We start from the raw sequence: 19,742 nt of genomic DNA on the forward strand, positions 1-19,742 counted from the left end.
GTTGTGTTCTTTTTTTTTTTTTTGTAAAAATAAATTTCTTTGCCGAAGTTTCTATTTTTTTGGTTGACAATTGATCTTTTTTTTTTAATTGGAAATTTATATTTTTTGTTAAAAATCTGTTTTTTTTTCGTATAGAATTAATCTTCTTGGTTCAAAATTGATCTTTTTGGTTTAAAATTCAACTGTTTTAAAAAAAAAAATTTTGGTTAGAAAAATTAACTATTTGATTGGAAATTCAACTGGTCGGTGAACTGTTTAAATATTGCATTGAAAATTCATCTCTTTTTTAAAAGATTAACTATCTGGTTATGAATACAATAGTTTCATTACACTTTGTTTTTTAACATAAAAATATTGGGTTAAAAATTTATTTCTTCTAGCAGAAATTTCATTTTTTTATTGTAAAAATCCAACTGCTTTGTTGGAAAATGAACTATTTGGTTGAAAATTCGTTTTCTCTTACAAAAATAGTTTGAAGTTTGTTGTTTTTTTCAGTAGAAAATTAATTTTCTTGGTTGAAAATTCAACTTTACTTGGTTGAAAGTATATACTACTTGGGTAACAAATTAATTTTTATTCTACTTTAAGTCGAAAATTGAAATTTTTTGATATAAAAATTCACTTATTTAGTTAAATAGTTGATGGATTTTGTTCATAATTCATTTTTCTAATATAACGTTAATCTTTTTGGTTGAAAATGCAACAATTTGGTTGCAAAATCATATTTTATTGCCAAAAATTTAACATCTGTTCTTTTTTTAGTTGCAAATTCAATTGCATATTTAAAAATGTATGTATTTTGTTAAAAATTGATTTTTTCAGTACAAAATTCATCTTCTGATTGGAAAATTTATCTGTCTTACAAAAAAATCAATTTTTGGTTTAGAAAAATTAATTATTGGATTTAAAATTCCACTGGCTGGAAAAAATTTAAACATTTCTTTGAAAATTCATCTCAGGTTGAAAAATTAACTATTTGGTTGAAAATTCGTTTTTTCTTACAAAAATAATCTTTTTAACTGAATATTTAACTTTTCAACTTTTTATTTTAATTATTTTATATTATATATTATTTTATTTCATATTTTTTTATATGAAAATTCAATTATTTGGTTAAATAATTTGTGTATTTTGTTCATAATTCATTTTTCAATAGAAAATTAATCTTCTTGATTGAAAATTCAACCATTTTGTTGAAAAATCATATTTTCTTGTGAAAATTTTAAAGCATTTTATTGAAAATTCATCTCTTTTATTTGAAAGATGAACTATTTGTTTATAAATACAACGGTTTGGTTAAAATTCATTTTTTCTTGGTAATCAAACTATTCGGTTGACTATTCATCTCTTTTTTTCAGCATAAAATTATTTTTCTTTACTAAAAATTCATCTTTTTGGTCGATAATATAACTATATTTGTTTGAAAGTGGAACTATTTTGTTAAAAAATTCATTTTATTCCTTTAAAATACAGCAGTTTAGATCAAAAGACATATTTTGGTTGAAAAATTAACTATTTTGTTAAAAACTATTTGTTTTGTTATAAATTAAGTTTTTTACCGAAAATGTAACTATTTCACTTCTAGTTGAAAATAGCTATTCTTTTAGATAATAATTTAATTCCTTGATTAAAAAATTTATTTTGTTCGTTGTTCGTTTTCGAATAAAAAATTAATCTTCTAGATTGAAAATGCAACTGCTTTGTTAAAATATCATTTTTTTTTGTTTAAAATTGAACATTTGATATTTTTTTAATTGAAAATTTAATTATTTTGTTTCAAATTAATTTTCTATAGTAAAAGCTTAATCTTCTTGGTTAAAAATTCAACTATACTTGGTTGAAAGTGGAACTTCTTTGTTAAAAATTCATTTTATTTCTTGAAAATTCCTCAGTTTAGATAAAAATTCATCTCTGGTTGAAAAATTAACTATTTTGTTGAAAATTCATTTTTTTTCTGTACAGTATTAATTTATTTAACTGAAGATTTAAAAAATTTAATAATCGTTATAAATTTAACTATTTTGTTTAAAATTCGTTATCTTTTAGTAGAAATTTAATCTTTTCGGTTGAAAATTCATCTGTTCAGGTTTAAAAATCAACCGGTTTTTAAAACATTTGACTTTATAGCATGAAAATTAACTCTTTTGTTGAAAATCCATCTTATTTTAACGAATTCATCTGTGTGGGTTGAAAATTTATCTTCTTTGTTTAAAGATTTCTTTATTTTGTTAAAAATTCGTCTTGGTCGAATTCAACTGTTTTTTTTTATTATTCTTAACTTTTTGTAAAGATTCATCACTTTAGATAAAAATTTATCTATCTAAATTCAATTTTATTTGAAAATTCGACTATATTTTTTGTATGTTTAATTACTTTGTTGAAAAATCATCTTTTTAGTTGAAAATTCATCATTTCAGATGAAAATTCATCTATTTATTGAAAAATCTCTTCGTGTAGAATTCAATATGATATATACAATAATTTTATTTATTAATTTATAGAATTCCTGAAAATAAACCCAAGTATTGTGCCTAAAACTGGATTTTGAATTTGATTTTAATCTAGTTTAGATTGCTTAAATTTTAAATAATTTATTCTCCTATAAAATAGTCATGAATTTTTTGAAATATTTCAGGGTATTTTTAAATATTCCGAGAAATTTTTAATAGATTTTAATAATTTGGAGAAATTTGTTGAGATTTTAGGCCATTTTTAAAACTCCTAAGGCATTTTCAGGAGCCTTTTAAAAGATTTCAAGGATTTTTTAATTTATTTCATTAATTTGAAGTGATTTGAAACCGTTTGAAATATTTTCGGATAAAGAATTTTGTAGAATTTCGAAAGATGTGAAACGATTTTACAGGACGTATGAGATTTTTAAATATTTCCGAGGATTTCAATGGTATTAAGGAATTTTAGAAAACTCAATGTATATTAATGCATTTTCCAAAATTTCAAAAAATATCATCTAATAATTTCATGGGATTTTATAATATTTTAGTGGATTTTATATAATTTGTTCACAAGAAGTAAGAGATTTTGTAGAATTTTAGGCTTTTTTTTGAAGACATTTAAAGAATTTCAAGGGATTTAATAATATTAAGGGAATTTAATATTTGAATGCATTTCAAAGAATTTTTTTATTCCTAAAGTTGTTTCAGTTCATTTGGATTTATCTTAAATGATTTTGTCGTAATTAGTCACTTCTTATGTTAGGACTTCAATTTTTTTAATTCACTTGAATTCTTCTAAATTCACTCAATTCTACTTGATTAAGTAAATTTTATTTTAATTTTAAAAAATTTTTATTTATTTGATCCTGAAGCCTATTAAACTCATCTTAACAATTCTTAGGCATTTTATCAAATTCTTTGAATTCGTTTGCATTTTTCTAAGCTTATTTCAAATTTACTGAATTGAATTAATTCTTTCTAATTCCTCTAAATTCAATCCAGTTTTACGGAGATCAATGGAATTTTTTCATTTTTTAACATTTTGCCCAATTCATTTGAATTACTTTGAATGTAAATTGAATTATTCTGAAATCTTCTGAATAAATCCTGAATTTTTTACCCTTTGAGCGCGTAAAAACTGAAGCCTTAAAGCTGAAAATCAAATTAAAAAACTCAAAGTTGAACTTTTTGAATTTTAAACATTCAAATTGTAAAATTAAAAAAGTTTTTTATTACAAAATTTCCTATTCAAACTCTCAATAATTTACACGTATAAAATGAAAACTTTTAACGCTTTTGAATTGAATAATTTAAAATATAAATGTCATCGAACTGCCAATAAATTTGTAAATTTTCTAATATACATCCTTTAAGTCATTTTAAGTTACAAAAATTAAAACTTGAAGCACTGAAATTTTCTTTAAACTGCTCACTTTTTAAATAAGAAGTTTAAATTTTTTTATTTCAAGTCCTTACTCGTTCCAAATTTATATTTATTTAATCATTCTTATTTATACATCAAAACTGATTTTTGTTTTGGAAAATTTTAAAATTTACACTTTGTTTTAAATATATTGGTATCTTTTTAAATTTTTAAACATTTATTCAAAACTTTTAAGTATTTAAAAAAAAATGTCTAACTTTTTCTCAACTGTTTTAAGAGCCCCGAAAAATAAAAGAATTGTAAGTTTTAAAAGTAGAACATTAAAGGCTTTCCATTTCAAACAATTCATTTCTAAATTGTTTCGTTTCAAATATTTGATTTATAATTGTTCATTGAAGTGATCAGTCAAATACTTAAAAAAATGGTATTTATCTCAATATAAAAATTTCAAATTGAATGGGTTAAAAACGAAACAATTAATACTACAAAATATTTGAATACTATTTAAAAATTTAATAAAAGCGTTCAATTGTGAATCTAATATTTCAAAATTATTTTACAATTTCAAATTTTTTATACAGTTTTTCAGAACTAAAATCAATTTTTTTTTTTCATTTTTAATACTCGAACTATAGTTTATTTTTAAAAAATCATATTATTGATTTATATTTATAGCCGATCAAATGAAAAAGTTTTTACAGACAATTTTTTATTTTAAAATCTTTGAATTATTAATTGCACATAACTTTAGGACTTGAAAACGGAATTTTAAAATTATTTAAACTGAATTTAAGTTGAAATCGAAATTTTTTAAAAATTGCATTATATTATATAATATGAAATTGGTGATATGTCAATTGATTGGTTTGATTTTCCTTTTAAAAATTTATAACATTCTTGAACAACAAATTTAAATTAAAATTTTAGAGTTATCAATAAATTATTGTAAATATTACAAATATTTAGTATAACTTTTAAAGTTTCATAACAAAAAGAATCACTTTTTAGCGAAACACATGAATTTTCAAATAAATAGTTGGTTTCTCAAAAATTAAAAATATAAATTTTCACTGCAAAAAATTGAATTTTCAACAAAATAGTTTAATTTTTAACCAAATAGTCGAATTTTGAAAGAAAAAATGTTAAAATTTTCAAAATAATAGTTCATGTTTTAATAAAATAATTGAATTTTCAAAGAAATAGACGAATTTTCATCCAAGCACAATTTTTTTACCGTAACAAAATACACGAATTTACAACAACAAAAAAGTCACTCTAAAAATAAAATTTCAAAAAAAACGACGAACTTTCAACAAGAATGATTTTTCTACCATAATCAAGATCTTTTTTAACAAACTACATGTACTTTATAATATATAGTTGAATTTCTAAATAAGAAAAAAAATCAATTTTCAATACAATAATTAAATTTTCAAACAAAACAATGAATTTTCAACAACAAGAATAATTTTTCTATCATAAAAGATCTATTTTATCAAAATACATGAATTTTCAAATCCATAATTTTTTCAAAGAAGAAAAATTTCCATTTAAAAAGAATAAATTTTGAACAAAATTATTGGATTTTCAACCGAAGAGATAAATTTTGAACGAAAAGGTTAATTTTAAACAAAACTGTAGAGTTTTCTAACAAAAAGAATGATTTTTTTAACAAAACATGCCAATTTTAAATTAGATGGATTTAAAAAAAATGTCACTGCAAAAAATTGAATTTTCAACAAAATAGTTTAACTTTTAACCAAATAGTCGAATTTTGAAAGAAAAAATGTTTAAATTTTCAACAGAATAGTTGATGTTTTAATCAAATAATTGAATTTTCAAACAAAAAGACGAATTTTCAACCAAGGCCAATTTTTTTACCTTAACAAAATACACGAATATTCAGATAAATAATTTAATTTTCAAATACAAACTTTCAGTTAAAAAATAAATTTTCAACACAATAATTGATTTTTAAACAAAACGACGAATTTTAAACAAGAAGAATAATTGCCCTACCACAAAAGAGCTTTTTTAACAAACTACCTGAATTTTCAAATAAAAAAAATTTTCAAGAAAATGATGCAATTTTCAACCAAAGAAATAAATTTTCAATGAAGAAGTTAATTTTAAACAACAATGTGGAGTTTTCTACCAAAATAATGATTTTTTAGCAAAATATGTGAAGTTTCAAATAAATAATTATATTTTCAAATTAAAAATATAAATTTTCACTAAAAAAAAATAAATTCTCAACAAAATAGTTCAATAGTTGCATTTAAAAAAAAAGACCAGCTATCACTGAAAAACAATCATTTTTAAACAAAATAGTCCAATTTTCCACAAAACAGTTAAAGTTTCAACCATCAGAGAAAATTGCAACAAATAGATGAGTTTTCTAGTAATAAATGCAAATTTTTAGCTAAAAAAATATTAATTTCGAACTAAAAATGGAGAATTTACATTTTTTGGTTGAAAGTTCATTCTATGCAGTTCGAAAGTCTACTATTAAATTTTTTGGTTAATAGTTTTTTTTTTGGTTGGAAATTTTATTTGGTTCGAAATTAAATTATTTTGATGAAAATTCAACACTTTTGTTTTCAACAATTATCCTTCTTGGCTGAAAATCCAACTATTTTGAAGAAAATTCCACTTTTTTTTGCTTGAAAATTCAACAATGTGTTGTAAATTTGTTTTTTTTTTCTTTCTAACCAAATAGTCGAAATTTGAAAAAAAAAGTTGAAGTTTTCAATATAATAGTTAATGTTTTAATCAAATAATTGAATTTTCAAATAAATAGACGAATTGTCAACTAAGCACAATTTTCTTACCGTAACAAAATACACGAATTTTCAAAGAAAAAAATGTCAATCAGAAAATAAATTTTCAACACAATAATTTAATTTTCAAATAACGACAAACATTCAATGAGAAGAATAATTTCGCTAACATAAAAGACCTTTTTTAACAAGATACATGAATTTTCAAATAAGAAAAATTTTCATTTAAAAAGAATAAATTTCCAACAAAATAATTGCATTTTCGACCAACGAGAAAAAATTTCAAGGAAAAAGGCATTGATGATTAAATTAGTAAATTTAATTTAATTGTTATTTATATAAATATAAATAAATTTAAATATTAAATTAATGAACTAAGCAAATAATAATATTTACCTGTTTATTAAAAAATATGATTTTTTTTAACAAATTCTGAGAATTTTTAAATAGTTGAATTTTCAGATAAAAAATATAAATTTTCATTCAAAAATAAGTTTTCAACAAAGTAGTTCAATTTTTAACCAAAGAGGTGAATTTTCAATAAAACAGTTGAGTTTGAACCAGAAAGCCTCGACTTTTTATAAAATATTTGAATTTTCTACATAGAAAGAAGAATTCCCAACCAAATAGTCCAATTTTGAAAAAAAGCAGCAAAATTCAACCAAAATGGTCGAATTTTCATTCCGAAAAGAATAGTTGAATTTTCCAATAAAAAATACAAACTATCACTGAAAAAAGAAATTCAACAAAATAGTTCAATTTACACCAAACTGTTGCACTTTCAACCAAAAGAGACAATTTTAACAAATAGATGAATCTTCTAGCAATACAGCCAAATTTTTAGCTGAAAAATATCACTTTTTACCTAAAAAAATATCCATTTTTAACTACAAATGGAGAAATTATATCGTTTCATTGAAAGTTCATTCTTTGGGGTTAAAAATTTTACTATTAAATTTTAAAGCCTTCAGTACTAAACCTTTCGTCCCTATATTTGTTCTCATAAGGACTGTGAGAACTGTTGATGTGCAAAAACCATCAGTGAAATTTTTTTTCAGCATTTTGGACACAATAGACGATTCTGAAACTTTGCGATGCTTACTCAAATGGATAAGGGAGTGTTGCATAAAACACGAAATCAACAGACAGAATATATTCAATGCCAAAGTTTTTGATAAATTGCAAGTAATACTCATGAGCGAAAAATTAACCGAATCTGAAGTGAGAGATGTTTGTGGAGTGCTCAGAGCTTTGGTTTTGGATGACGATGTCAGACACGAATTTGGAAAAGCTCACGAGCATGCAAGTGTTATCGCTAGAGGTGCTCTCGACGTTTTAACTGGATTGTTACCAAGTAAGTCACTTGACCAGGAAATGACCAGGAATTTAATTTTGAAAATCCCGAAATTTATTTCTGATTGCAGAAAATTTTAATATTTTAGGCCGTTTAATTTGAAAAGATTTTTTTTTAACAACTTCATTAATTTGAAATGATTTAAAAGCGTTTGAAATATTTTCGGATAAAGAATTTTCTAGAATTTCGAAAAATGTGAAAGGCTTTAACAGGACCTATGAGATTTTAAGATATTTTTTAATATTTCCGAGGAGTTCAATGGGATTAAGGAATTTTAAAACACTCAATGTATATTAATACATTTTCTAAAATTTCAAAAAATATTATCTTATAATTTCATGGGATTTTACAATATTTTAGTAGATTTTAAATAATTCGTTCACGAGAAGTGAGAGATTTTGTAGGATTTAAGGCTTTTTTTAAGTGATTTAAACCATTTCAAGGGATTTAATAATTTTAAGTGAATTTAATATTTGAATGTATTTCAAAGAATTTTTTTATTTCTAAAGTTGTTTCAGTTCATTTGGATTTATCACTTCTTATGTTAGGAATTATTTAGAAAAGTCTCTTTTGGTTAAAAATACATTTTTTCACCTGCAAATTTAAGTTTAAATTTAATTTATTTGGTTAAAAAATTAACTTTTTTGCCGAAAATTCATATGTTTGGTTTAAAAGATCTACTCATTTCTGGAGATACCGCCTTTTTGGTATGAAAATTAATCTTTCTAATTGTAAAATAAACTATTCGGTTAGAAATTTTAACTATTTTGTTGAAAATTCGTCTTTTTTTTTATTGAAAATAATTTTTTCCAAGTGGAAATTTAACTATTTCATTTTTAAGTTCTTTTAAATTCTTCTGAATTCACTCACTTTTACGCAATCAATTAACTTTTCCATATTTTGTTATTATTTTCAACGCACTTGATTGCTTTTTGAATGTAGCTTAACTTTTTATGAATTTTATCTAACTCTTATCATACCTTTTAAATCTCTCTTAATTCATTCAAAATTTATGGTTATCATTCTAATTTTTTTCGATTTTTTAAATTTGTCAATTTATTTGAATTCTTTTGAACTTTGTGTTAATTTTTTGTTAAAGATTGTTTTCAAAGATTTGAAATTCTAAGGCATTTTCAGGAGCTTTTAATTTGAATTATTTTAAGGAATTTTAATAGATTCAAAGGTATTTTTTTTTATTATTAATTTAACTAATTTGAAGTGATTTTACAGCTTTTGATATATTTTAGGATAAAGAATTTTCTAGATTTTCTCATTTCAGAAAATATCATCATAGAATATCACGGAATTTTATAATATTTTAGTGCATTCCAAGAATTTATTCATGATAAGTGAGATACTTGGTAGAGTTTTAAAGGTTTGAAATTCACCCTGAATTCTTTTGAATTCCCTTGAATTTTATTAATTCACTGGAAGTTTTTTAATTCACTTTGATTTCTATAAATTTACTCTTTTCTACTTAATTCAATGGATTTATTTTTTAAAGTTTTAATTTAATTGATCCTGGGAATAAATTCATAAAATGATCAAAGGATTTGATATATTTAAACGTATCTTTTTTTCAATTTCCTTGGCATTTTCAAAAGCTTTACAAAATTTCAGAGAAATGTAAACGATTTTAAAAAATTGGATTATTTTAAAAGATTATAAAGAAATGTGATATTGATTTTAGTAATTTAATGTGGTTCAAAAGGATTTGAAATACGTGAGGATATTGTAAAAGATTCTTAGACGTTTTCAAGTGCTCAAAGGATCCGAAAAATTTTAAGAAATTTAAAAAGAGTTCCAGAAATTTTAAATTTATGTTAGTAGTTTGAAGACTTTCAAATACTGAAATATTTTAGGATGTTTTAAAAGATTCTGAAGCATTTTCAAGAGATTTAAACAATTTCCAGGGATTTAATATTTTAATGCATTTCAAAGATCTTTTTTATTTTATAAGTTGTTTCAATATATTTGAATACATTTTTTCAGCTGTAAATTTAACAATTCCATTTTTGGTTAAAAATTGATCGTTTTTAGTTTAAAATTAATTTATTTCTGATTGCAGAAAATTTCAAATTTTCATTATTTTAATCATTTTTTTTTTGTCAATTTAGAAAAGTCTTTTCTACTTTATCTACATTTGTGAATTTTTCAGATTATTTCAGTTGTCTCTAGTTAAGTGATAATTTATTCTTGAAAGAAAATTTGAGAAGAGATTTACAATTATTTTTTGGGAATTGACCCAATTCTTTTATGTTATTTGGAATTATGTTTTCAATTTACTTGGATTTTTCTAAATTTAATGGATTTTACTTCATTCCATGGATTTTTTTTAGGTACATTTTTTTATATAATTGGTCTTTTAACAGATTTAAAGAAATTTCACAAGATTTTAGGTTATTAGCAAAATATTACCAAGTAATTTTCGACCGCAGAAGATGAATGGACAACTGAATATTTGAATCCTCTAAAAAAAATTAATTTTCAACCAGACATTTGTATTTATAATTTAAAAATATTATTTTCTACCGAAAAAAATTCATTTTCAACACAATATATAAATTTGTAACCAAATAGTTAACTTTTTAACTAAATTGTTGAATTTTAGAGCTATAAATACGAATTTTTAACAAAAAGGTTCATTTTTAACCGAAGCAAATTATTTTTTAACCAGACGGTTGCATTTTTAATTTAAAAATATTATTTTCTACCAAAAAAAAAGATGAATTTGCAACTTGCAACCAAATAGTTCACTTTTCCACTAAATTGTTGAATTTTAGAGCTATAAATACGAAGTTTTAACAAAAAAGTTCATTTTTAACCCCAAAAAATTACGTTTAAACCAAGCAGTTGCACCACTAATTTAAAAATATTCTTTTCTACCAAAAAAGATACATTTTTAACAAAATATATAAATTTGCAACCAAATAGTTAACTTTTCAACTAAATTGCTTAATTTTAGAACTAAAAATACGATTTTTTAACAAAAAGGTTCGTTTTTAACCCAAAAAGTACGTTTAAACCAAACAGTTGAATTTTTAATTTAAAAATATTGTTTTCTACCAAAAAAGATGAATTTTCAACAAATTATATAAATTTGCAACCAAATAGTGAACTTTTCAACTAAATCGTTGAATTTTAGAGCTATAAATACGAATTTTAAATAAAAAGATTCATTTTTAACCGAAACAAATTACTTTTTAACCAGACAGTTGAATTTCTATTTTAAAAATATTATTTTCTACCAAAAAAGATACATTTTTAAACAAATATATCAATTTGCAACCAAATAGTTCACTTTTCAACTAAATTGTTGAATTTTAGAGCTATAAATACGAGTTTTTAACAAAAAAGTTAATTTTTAACCCAAAAAATTACGTTTAAACCAAACATTTGAATTTTTAATTTAAAAATATTGTTTTCTACAAAAAAAATGAATTTTCAACAAATTATATAAATTTGCAACCAGATAGTTAACTTTTCAACTATATAGTTGAATTTTAGAGCTATAAATACAAATTTTTAACAAAAAAGTTCTTTTTTAACCCAAAAAAATTACGTTTAAACCAAACAGTTGCACTTGTAATTTAAAAATATTATTTTCTACCAAAAAAGATACATTTTTAACAAAATATATAAATTTGCAACCAAATAGTTCACTTTTCCACTAAATTGTTGAATTTTAGAACTATAAATATGAATTCTTAACAAAAAGGTTCATTTTTAACCGAAATAAATTATGTTTTAACCAGACAGTTGATTTTTTACCAAAATATGTGAAATTTTTACAGAAAGGGAACAATTTTAAACTAAAATTATCAGGAAAATCCGGGAATTTTTTGAAACCGGGAAAACCGGTAAATGACAGTGAATTTATTTTTTTACCGGGAATTTTACATATTTTAGAAGAAAAATCTGTCCAAATTCGATTTATACAAATTCTTTAAATAATTAGTGAATTTTTATCGTTTTTGAATATACTATTCAGTTTATAATGCGTAATTAATAAATCTGTTACTTAACAAATCTTCCATTTTAAATTTGTATATTTAAGCTTACATTTTTAATCTAAACAATTTAAAAACGTTCTTTTGAAAACTGGAACAATTAGAAATTAAAAGCGTTTGAAGTTGAACATTTTTGCTAAAAACATTTTTATTTAATAAATGAATAAAAAAATTTGTTTTAATGGATCTGAACAATAATTCAGTTGACAAAACGATTTTTAATTAATTTCAAATTTAAGAATTTTCAGATTTTAACGTTAAAAATTAAACTGTTTCAATTTGAAAGTCTTAGTCATTAAAAACATTTGAACCTCTGATTGAAACTTTATCAACTATTTTTAACTTGAAAATAACTTTATAATAATATATTAGTAATTAATAGATTTATTAAATTAGAAATATTGTTTCGGTCTAAAATATTCAGTTTTTGACCCATTCAATCTGCAAAAATCGACATTTTGCTTTAAAGTAGGATCTTCTAAAAATACTCAAATTTCTTCTACAAATAATATATGTGCAATTTAAAAGATATTCAGAAGTTGCGAAATAATTTCAAAAATAATTTTAAATTTGAACAAATTTAAAACAACTTCTATATTACTGAAGATTTTGAAATAAAATGTTGAAGCTTCTTAAGGATGTTTAAACTATTTAAAATTAAAATAATTGAACTTATAATTTAAGAAGTTGTCCAGTTAAAAAAGTTTCACTTTTGCAATTTTTAATGTTTCTAGCTGAAAATTCCCTAGAATCATATAATTTTGAAAATTTTAATGTTTATATGATTGATTTTTTATTTCAGAGCATTGAAAATGATAATGTGGATTTATATGTTTTTATATTGTAAAAGTGTTAGAGTTAGTACCAAATTGTTCAATTTTCTAGTCGAAACTACGAATTTTCTGCAAAACAGTTGAATTTTGAAATTGAATGGACAGAGTATTTGAATTTTCAAAAAAAGTTTATATAATCAAGGAAGAAAATAATTTTTCAATCAAATTGTTTAATTTTCAATAAAAAAAAATTTTTTTTCTTCAAAACAGTTGGATTTTCAACCAAGAAGGATAATTTTTTAAAACAAAAGTGTTGAATTTTCATGAAAATAATTTAATTTTGAACCAAATAAAATTTGCAATAAAAAAGAAAGAATTCTCAAGTTGGTCTTTTTTATTTGAAAATTCAAATAATTTGTTAAAAAATCCAAGATTTTTGGTCGAAACTCTACTGTTTTATTGAAAATGCACCATTTTTGTTGAAAATTGAACTTTAAATTGAATTTTGTTTAGAAATTGATTTTTTAGTGAAAATTTATATTTTTTATTTGAAAATCTAACTATTTATTTGAAAATTCACATATTTGGTTAAAAAATCATTATTTTAAAAAGAAAACTCCACATTGTTGTTTAAAGTTAACTTTTTCCTTGAAAATTAATCTCTTTGGTTGAAAATTCAGTTATTTTGTTGAAAATTTATTTTTTTCATTGAAGTCTTTTTTTATTCGAAAATTCAACTATATATTTGAAAATTTATGTAGTTTGTTGAAAACGATCGTTTATGGTAATAACATTATTCTTCTTGTACAAATTCGTCGTTTTGTTAAAAATTATTTGTTTTTAGTGAATTTGTTTTTTTTTTAATCCAACTATTTATTTTTAAAATCACATATTTTGCTTAAAAAATCATTGTTTTTGTATAAAACTACAGTTTTGTTTAAAGTTAACTTTTTCTTTGGTTGAAAATTTATTTTTTTTCAGTGAAATTTTTTTTTATAATTTGAAAATCCATTTATATATTATAAAATACGTGTAGTTTGTTAAAAAAAGATCTTTCTAATGGTAGAAAAATCATTCTTGTTGAAAGTTCGTCGTTTTGTTTATAAAATTCAATTATTGTGTTGAAAATTTATTTTTTAAGTGAAACTTTTTTCTTATTTGAAAATTTAATTATTTATTTGAATATTCGTGTATTTTGTTACGGTAAAAAATTGTTCTTAGTTGAAAATTCGTATTTTTGTATGAAAATTCAATTATTTGATCAAAGCATCAACCCTTATGTTGAAAATATTAACATTTTTTCTTTCAAAATTCGACTATTTGGTTAGAAATTAAACTATTTTGTTGAATATTAATTTTTTTAGCGAAATTTTTGTTTTGTGAAATCGAACTATTTATTTTAAATTTCACATATTTTGTTAAAAAATCATGATTTTTGGTAAAAAACTCTATAGTTTTGTTTAAAATTAAGTTTTTCGTTGAAAATTTATCTCTTTAGTTGAGAATTAAATTATTTTGTTGACAATTTATTTTTTTTCACTGAAATTTTTGTCATTATTTGGAAATTCAATTATACATTATAAAATGCATGTAGTTTATTGAAAAAATCTTTATAATGTTCGAAAAATTATTCTTGTTGAAAGTTCGTCGTTTTGTTTGGAAATTCAATTATTGTGTTGAAACTTTATTTTATGAGTGACATTTTTTTTCTTTGAAAATTCGTGTATTTTTTTACGGTAAAAAGATTATAATTGGTTGAAAATTCGTCTTTTTGTTTGAAAAATTATATAACTTTGAAATTTTAATTTTAATTTTTTAGCCAAGAATCTTACAAATTTTTAAAAGGAAAATCAAACCAATCACATTAAATATCACAAATTTCAAATCACATAATGTATTGCAGTTTGAAAAAAATGTTCGACTTCAACTTAAATTCAATTCAAATAATTTTTAAATTCCGTTTGGAAGACGTAAAGTCAAACGAAATTAATAATTAAAAGATTTTTAAATAAAAAAAATTTGATAAGAAACTTTTTCAGTTGAGCAGCTATAAATATAACTTAATAATCTGACTTTTTTTAATTAAACTGTAGTTCGAGTATTAAAAATCGAAAAATAATTGAATTTACTTGTGACAAACTTTATAAAACTGTATAAACAATTTGAAATTGTAAAATCATTTTCAAATAATAGATTCATAATTAAACGCTTTTATTAAATTTTTAAATAGCGTTCAAATATTTTTTAGTAATAATTGTTTCGTTTTTAACCCATTCAATTTGAAACCAATTTTTTAAATATTTAACAATATTTGACTGTTCAGTTCAATGAATAATTATAATTCAAATATTTAAAACTAAACAATCTAAAACTCAATTGTTTGAGATAAAAAGCCTTTAACGCTCTATTTTTAAAATTTACAATTCTTTTATTTTTCAGAACTCTTAAAACAGTTGGAAAAAAGTTCGAAATATTTTTTAAATATTTATAAGTTTTAGATCAATATTTTTAAATTGGAAAAGATATTGAAATATTTGAAACAAAGTGTAAATTTTAAAATATTCCAAAACAAAAACCAATTGTGATGTATAAATAGCAATTATTAAGTAATTAGCCATTTTTAATGAGTAAGGGCTTAAAATAATAAAATTTAAACTTCTGATATAAAAATTAAGCAGTTAAAAAAATTGCAATCCTTCAAGTTTTAATTTTTGTAACTTAAAATGTCTTAAAGGATCTATATTTGAAAATTTACCAATTTATTGGTTCATTCTTCAATTGAGAGAATTGAAAATGATAGCGTGGATTTATATTATTTTACCAAAAATATTTCACTCTACAGTTTATAAAAGTTAAGATTTTTTTTTATATCATTATATTTTATATATTATATATTTTATATATTATATAATCATTAAATTCAAAAGCGTTGAAAATTTTCATTTTATACGTGTAAATTATGAAGAGTTTGAATAGGAAATTTTGTGATAAAATTTTTTTTTAGTTTTACAATTTGAAAGTTTCAAATTCAAAAAAGTTCAATTTTCAGTTTTTTAATTTGATCTTCAGCTTTAAGACTTCATTTTTTTTTTTTTAATTTCAACGACTATGACAAATTTTTCGAGTCGGGAAATAACAGTAAATTTATTTATTGTCGTTGTGCGACTTTTTTCAGATAAAAAATATATTTATCTGTTTTTTTTTTCTCCAGGATTTAGGAATGATAAAGGAGTTACTGGTGATATAATGCTAACTTTAGCATGTTTAATCGTAAGAAATGAATTTTGCCAAGATGTGGAAGACGCTGGTGGATTAAAATTCCTTTTGGATGTGATGATTGATCATCCTGATGTGGAAAAGCTCAACTGGCAAGCTCTAAAACTGCTTAAAGCTCTTGCTGGAAATGACAATGTCAAGGCGCATATTGTTACTTCTGGAAGTGCTCCACTAATAGTTTCAGTAATCGCGAGGCTCAGGGTAATTTTCTCTTTTTTTTTTTAATCCCTTTTAACCGAAACTATCGAATTTTGACCACAAAAATTCCAAATAAAAAAAAAAGTTTTTTTTTTAATCAGGATGAACCTACGATTTTTTTTCAATAGTATTATTATTATTTTATAATATTATTATTAGAATATTAACGAAATTATTATTTTTTTATTGTAATCTAAACAAAATATTCTATGCTTTCAATTACTAAATTTCGGGATCTTAGAGGTTTTTAAAGAATTAAAAACACCAAGATATATTTTTTTTGTAAGTTGTTAATAATTTTGAGTAAAAGTTTCATTGAGCATTTAAAAAAATGTTTTGTTTATTTTTTATCATTTTTGCAATCATAGAAAAAAAATATTTTCCCTAATTGATGTTGTGATTGGCTTTAGGATCCAGAAATAATTTTAAAATTAAAAATTTCTTGGTATCTAATATATATTCAATATTTGATTTCAGGAATCTGAAAGGATTTTTTTATATGAGTTTTTGAATGCTTTTAGATTATTTTTTTAAATCCAAGGGATTTCAGAAAATTTCCCATTTTGCTCGTTTTTTCGCTTAAATTTGGACTGAATTAATAGAACCCAATAAGAAAATCCAACTATTCTTTGTTGAAAGTTTTTTTTTTTAAGTTTCACATATTTTTGTTTAGGAATTCATATCGCTTGGTTTAAAATATTATTATTTGGCTGAAAATGTTACTATTTTCTTAGAAAAGGTCATCTTTTTGGTCAGAAATTCAACAGCTTGGTTTGAAAATTAATCTATTTTGTTTGAAGATTCAACTATTTTTTTGAAAATTTGTCTTTTTTTGGAAAATCAACTATTTGGTCGTAGATAAAGTTTTTTTGCTGAAAATTCATATTTTTTATTCAAAATTAAACTTCTGTAGTAGAATATTAAACTATTTGGTACAAATTAAACTTCTTTTTTGAAAATTAAACATTTTTTTTAGAAATTAGTTTTTTTAGTTGCAAATTAGTTTTTTTCAATTTAAAATTAGTTTTTCGATTTGAAAATTAAAAGATTCTATTTTTGGTAGACACTTTATCCTTTTTAGTTGAACATTCATTTTTTTGTAGTAAATTTAACTGTTTTGTAGAATTTTTTTTTAAATAAATTTCTCGAATACAAAATTTAGCTTCTGAATTTTAGGTGAAAAATTGAACTTTTTTGGTTTAAAAATTTAACTATCTGGTATAAGATTTGAATACTTTGTAGTGTATTCGTTTTTTGTTGAAAAATACATTTTTGTAATAAAAATTGAATGATTGTATTTTTGATTAAAAATTGATTTTTTTCAGTTTAAAAATTCCATTATTTGTTTGAAAATTAATGCAATTTATTTTAAATTTATTTTCTTTAGTAAAAAACTAATCTTCTTGATTGAAGATTCGACTATTCGATTAAACGTTTATTTTATTTTATTTTTTTTTTTTTTTTTTGATAATTCATCTTTTTGGTAAAAAATTTAACTGTTTTGTAGAAAATTCTTTATTTTTTGTGTTTTTTTAAATTAAGTTTTTGTCACAAAAATTTAGCTATTGAATTTTTGTTTGAAAATTTATGTTTTATAGTATAAAAATGTAAGTATTTGGGAGAATATTCAGATACTTCGTAGAATATCCGTTTTTTCTTTGAAAATTAATTTTTTGTGATAAAAGTTGATCTCGTTTAATTTAAAAATTTCACTGTTTGCTTGGAAATTTATTTATTTAGTTGAAAATTCATCTTTTTTGGTAGAAAATTGAACTGTCTCGTAGAAAATTCGCTTTTTTTCATTTTTGTAATACCAATTTAGTTATTAAATTTTGTGCTTAAAACTTGATCTTTTTTAGTTTAAGAATTCAACTATTTGGTTGATAAAAGTTTATTTATTGAGTTAAATATTTTTCTTTTTTGGTAGAAAATTCGTTTTTTTGTTGTTGAAAATTAAGTTTTCGTAATAAAAATTTAGCTATTAAATCTTTAGTTAAAAATTGATTTTTTATAGTATAAAAATTTTAATATTTGGCATAAGATTCTGATATTTCGTAGAATATCTGTTTTTTCTTTGAAAAATAATTTTTGGTAATAAAAATTAATTTCGTTTAGTTTAAAAATTTCACTATTTGGTTGGAAATTTATTTATTTATTTGAAAATTCATCTTTTTTGGTAAAAAATTTAACTGTCATAGAAAATTCGTTTTTTATTTTATTTTTTTTCAAGTAAGTTTTTGTAATACCAATTTAGCTATCAAATTTTCAGTTAAAGATTGATCTTTTTTATTTTATAATTCAACTAGCGTATAGAAAATTCAAATACTTTGTATGATATTCGTTTTGTTGTTTAAAATTAATTTTTTGTGATAAAAATTGATATTTTTTAGTTTAAAATTTCAACTAATTAGTTGAAAATGTATTGAAAATTCATCTTTTTCAGTAGAAAATTAATCAATTCAACGGTTTTTATTTAAACTAAAAATCTATCTTTGGTTAAAATATCGAATATTAAATTTTTCGTTGTGAAATAATCTTTTTTCGTTAAAAGTTCAACTACTTTGTTAAAAGTTGAACTACTCTGTTAATTTAATTTACGTAAGTAAAAGTAAGTATGCGTAATTATGCGTAATTAAATATAAATATATTAAAATATAAATATAAAAAATATAAATAACAGGTCTAATATCTTTTTAAATTACGATATCATTCAGTTTAAATAAATAAATAATTTTGAAAATGGATCTGTATTTTAAGTAATAAAAACTGAATAATAATTTATTTGATAACACGATTCTAAATTTGTTTAAAGTTTCGAAATTTCCAGATGTTAATATTTCAATTCGAAAGACTTAATGATTGAAAAAATTTAAAGTTTAAATTACTCACTTTTAAACCCATTTAATTTGAAATTTTTTAATTAAGAGAAAAGAATAATTATTTGTTATTTAGCATCATTTGACATTTTTCCTACAATTTTTAGAAAATGTTGCAAATTTTTTTTAAAATCCCTCAAATCTTCTCTGGTCTTTTTTGACAATTCTGGAAATTTCTTAAAATCTTTTAAAATATTCTATTAAAATAATCTTTCAAAATGAAAAATTATTTTCAATTTCCCTAGGAATATTAAGAAAATATTATATTTTTTGGATCCTTTCACAATTCTCAAAAAGCTTCTAAATTTTTTGCTTGAAATCTTCAAAAATCTACATTTTGTTTTGAATTCAGTTGTGGGTATTTGAACCAAAATTTCGATACGAATAGTCGAATTTTGTCGGTACACACATTGTTTGATATCATTTCAAGTTCAAAATTAATTTTGAAACTTTTTGAAACTTCTAAATATCTCTTAAAATTACTCTAATTTTTTCTACAAATAATAAGTTAGATACTTTGTCGAATATTCGTTGTCGAAAATCTATTTATTAAGTTAAAAATTTATCTTTTTTGTAGGATTTTTTTTATGAAATTTTTTAAATACAAATTTAGCTATTGAATTTTTTGTTAAAATATA

The 19,742-nt window shown here is 21.6% G+C and overlaps 1 protein-coding gene across 1 annotated transcript in view; it reads left to right on the forward strand.

The window, feature by feature from the left end:
• Positions 1-19,742, forward strand: part of LOC117170209 (armadillo repeat-containing protein 6 homolog) — a 31,161-nt gene that overhangs the window by 4,962 nt on the left and 6,457 nt on the right. Inside the window, exons 3-4 of the mRNA XM_033356821.1 lie at positions 7,676-7,971; positions 15,966-16,231. Coding sequence (XP_033212712.1) covers positions 7,676-7,971; positions 15,966-16,231 — 562 coding nt within the window. The remainder of the gene's footprint in view (positions 1-7,675; positions 7,972-15,965; positions 16,232-19,742) is intronic.

Source organism: Belonocnema kinseyi, chromosome 3, assembly GCF_010883055.1.
Source record: "Belonocnema kinseyi isolate 2016_QV_RU_SX_M_011 chromosome 3, B_treatae_v1, whole genome shotgun sequence".
Taxonomy (NCBI): domain Eukaryota; kingdom Metazoa; phylum Arthropoda; class Insecta; order Hymenoptera; family Cynipidae; genus Belonocnema; species Belonocnema kinseyi.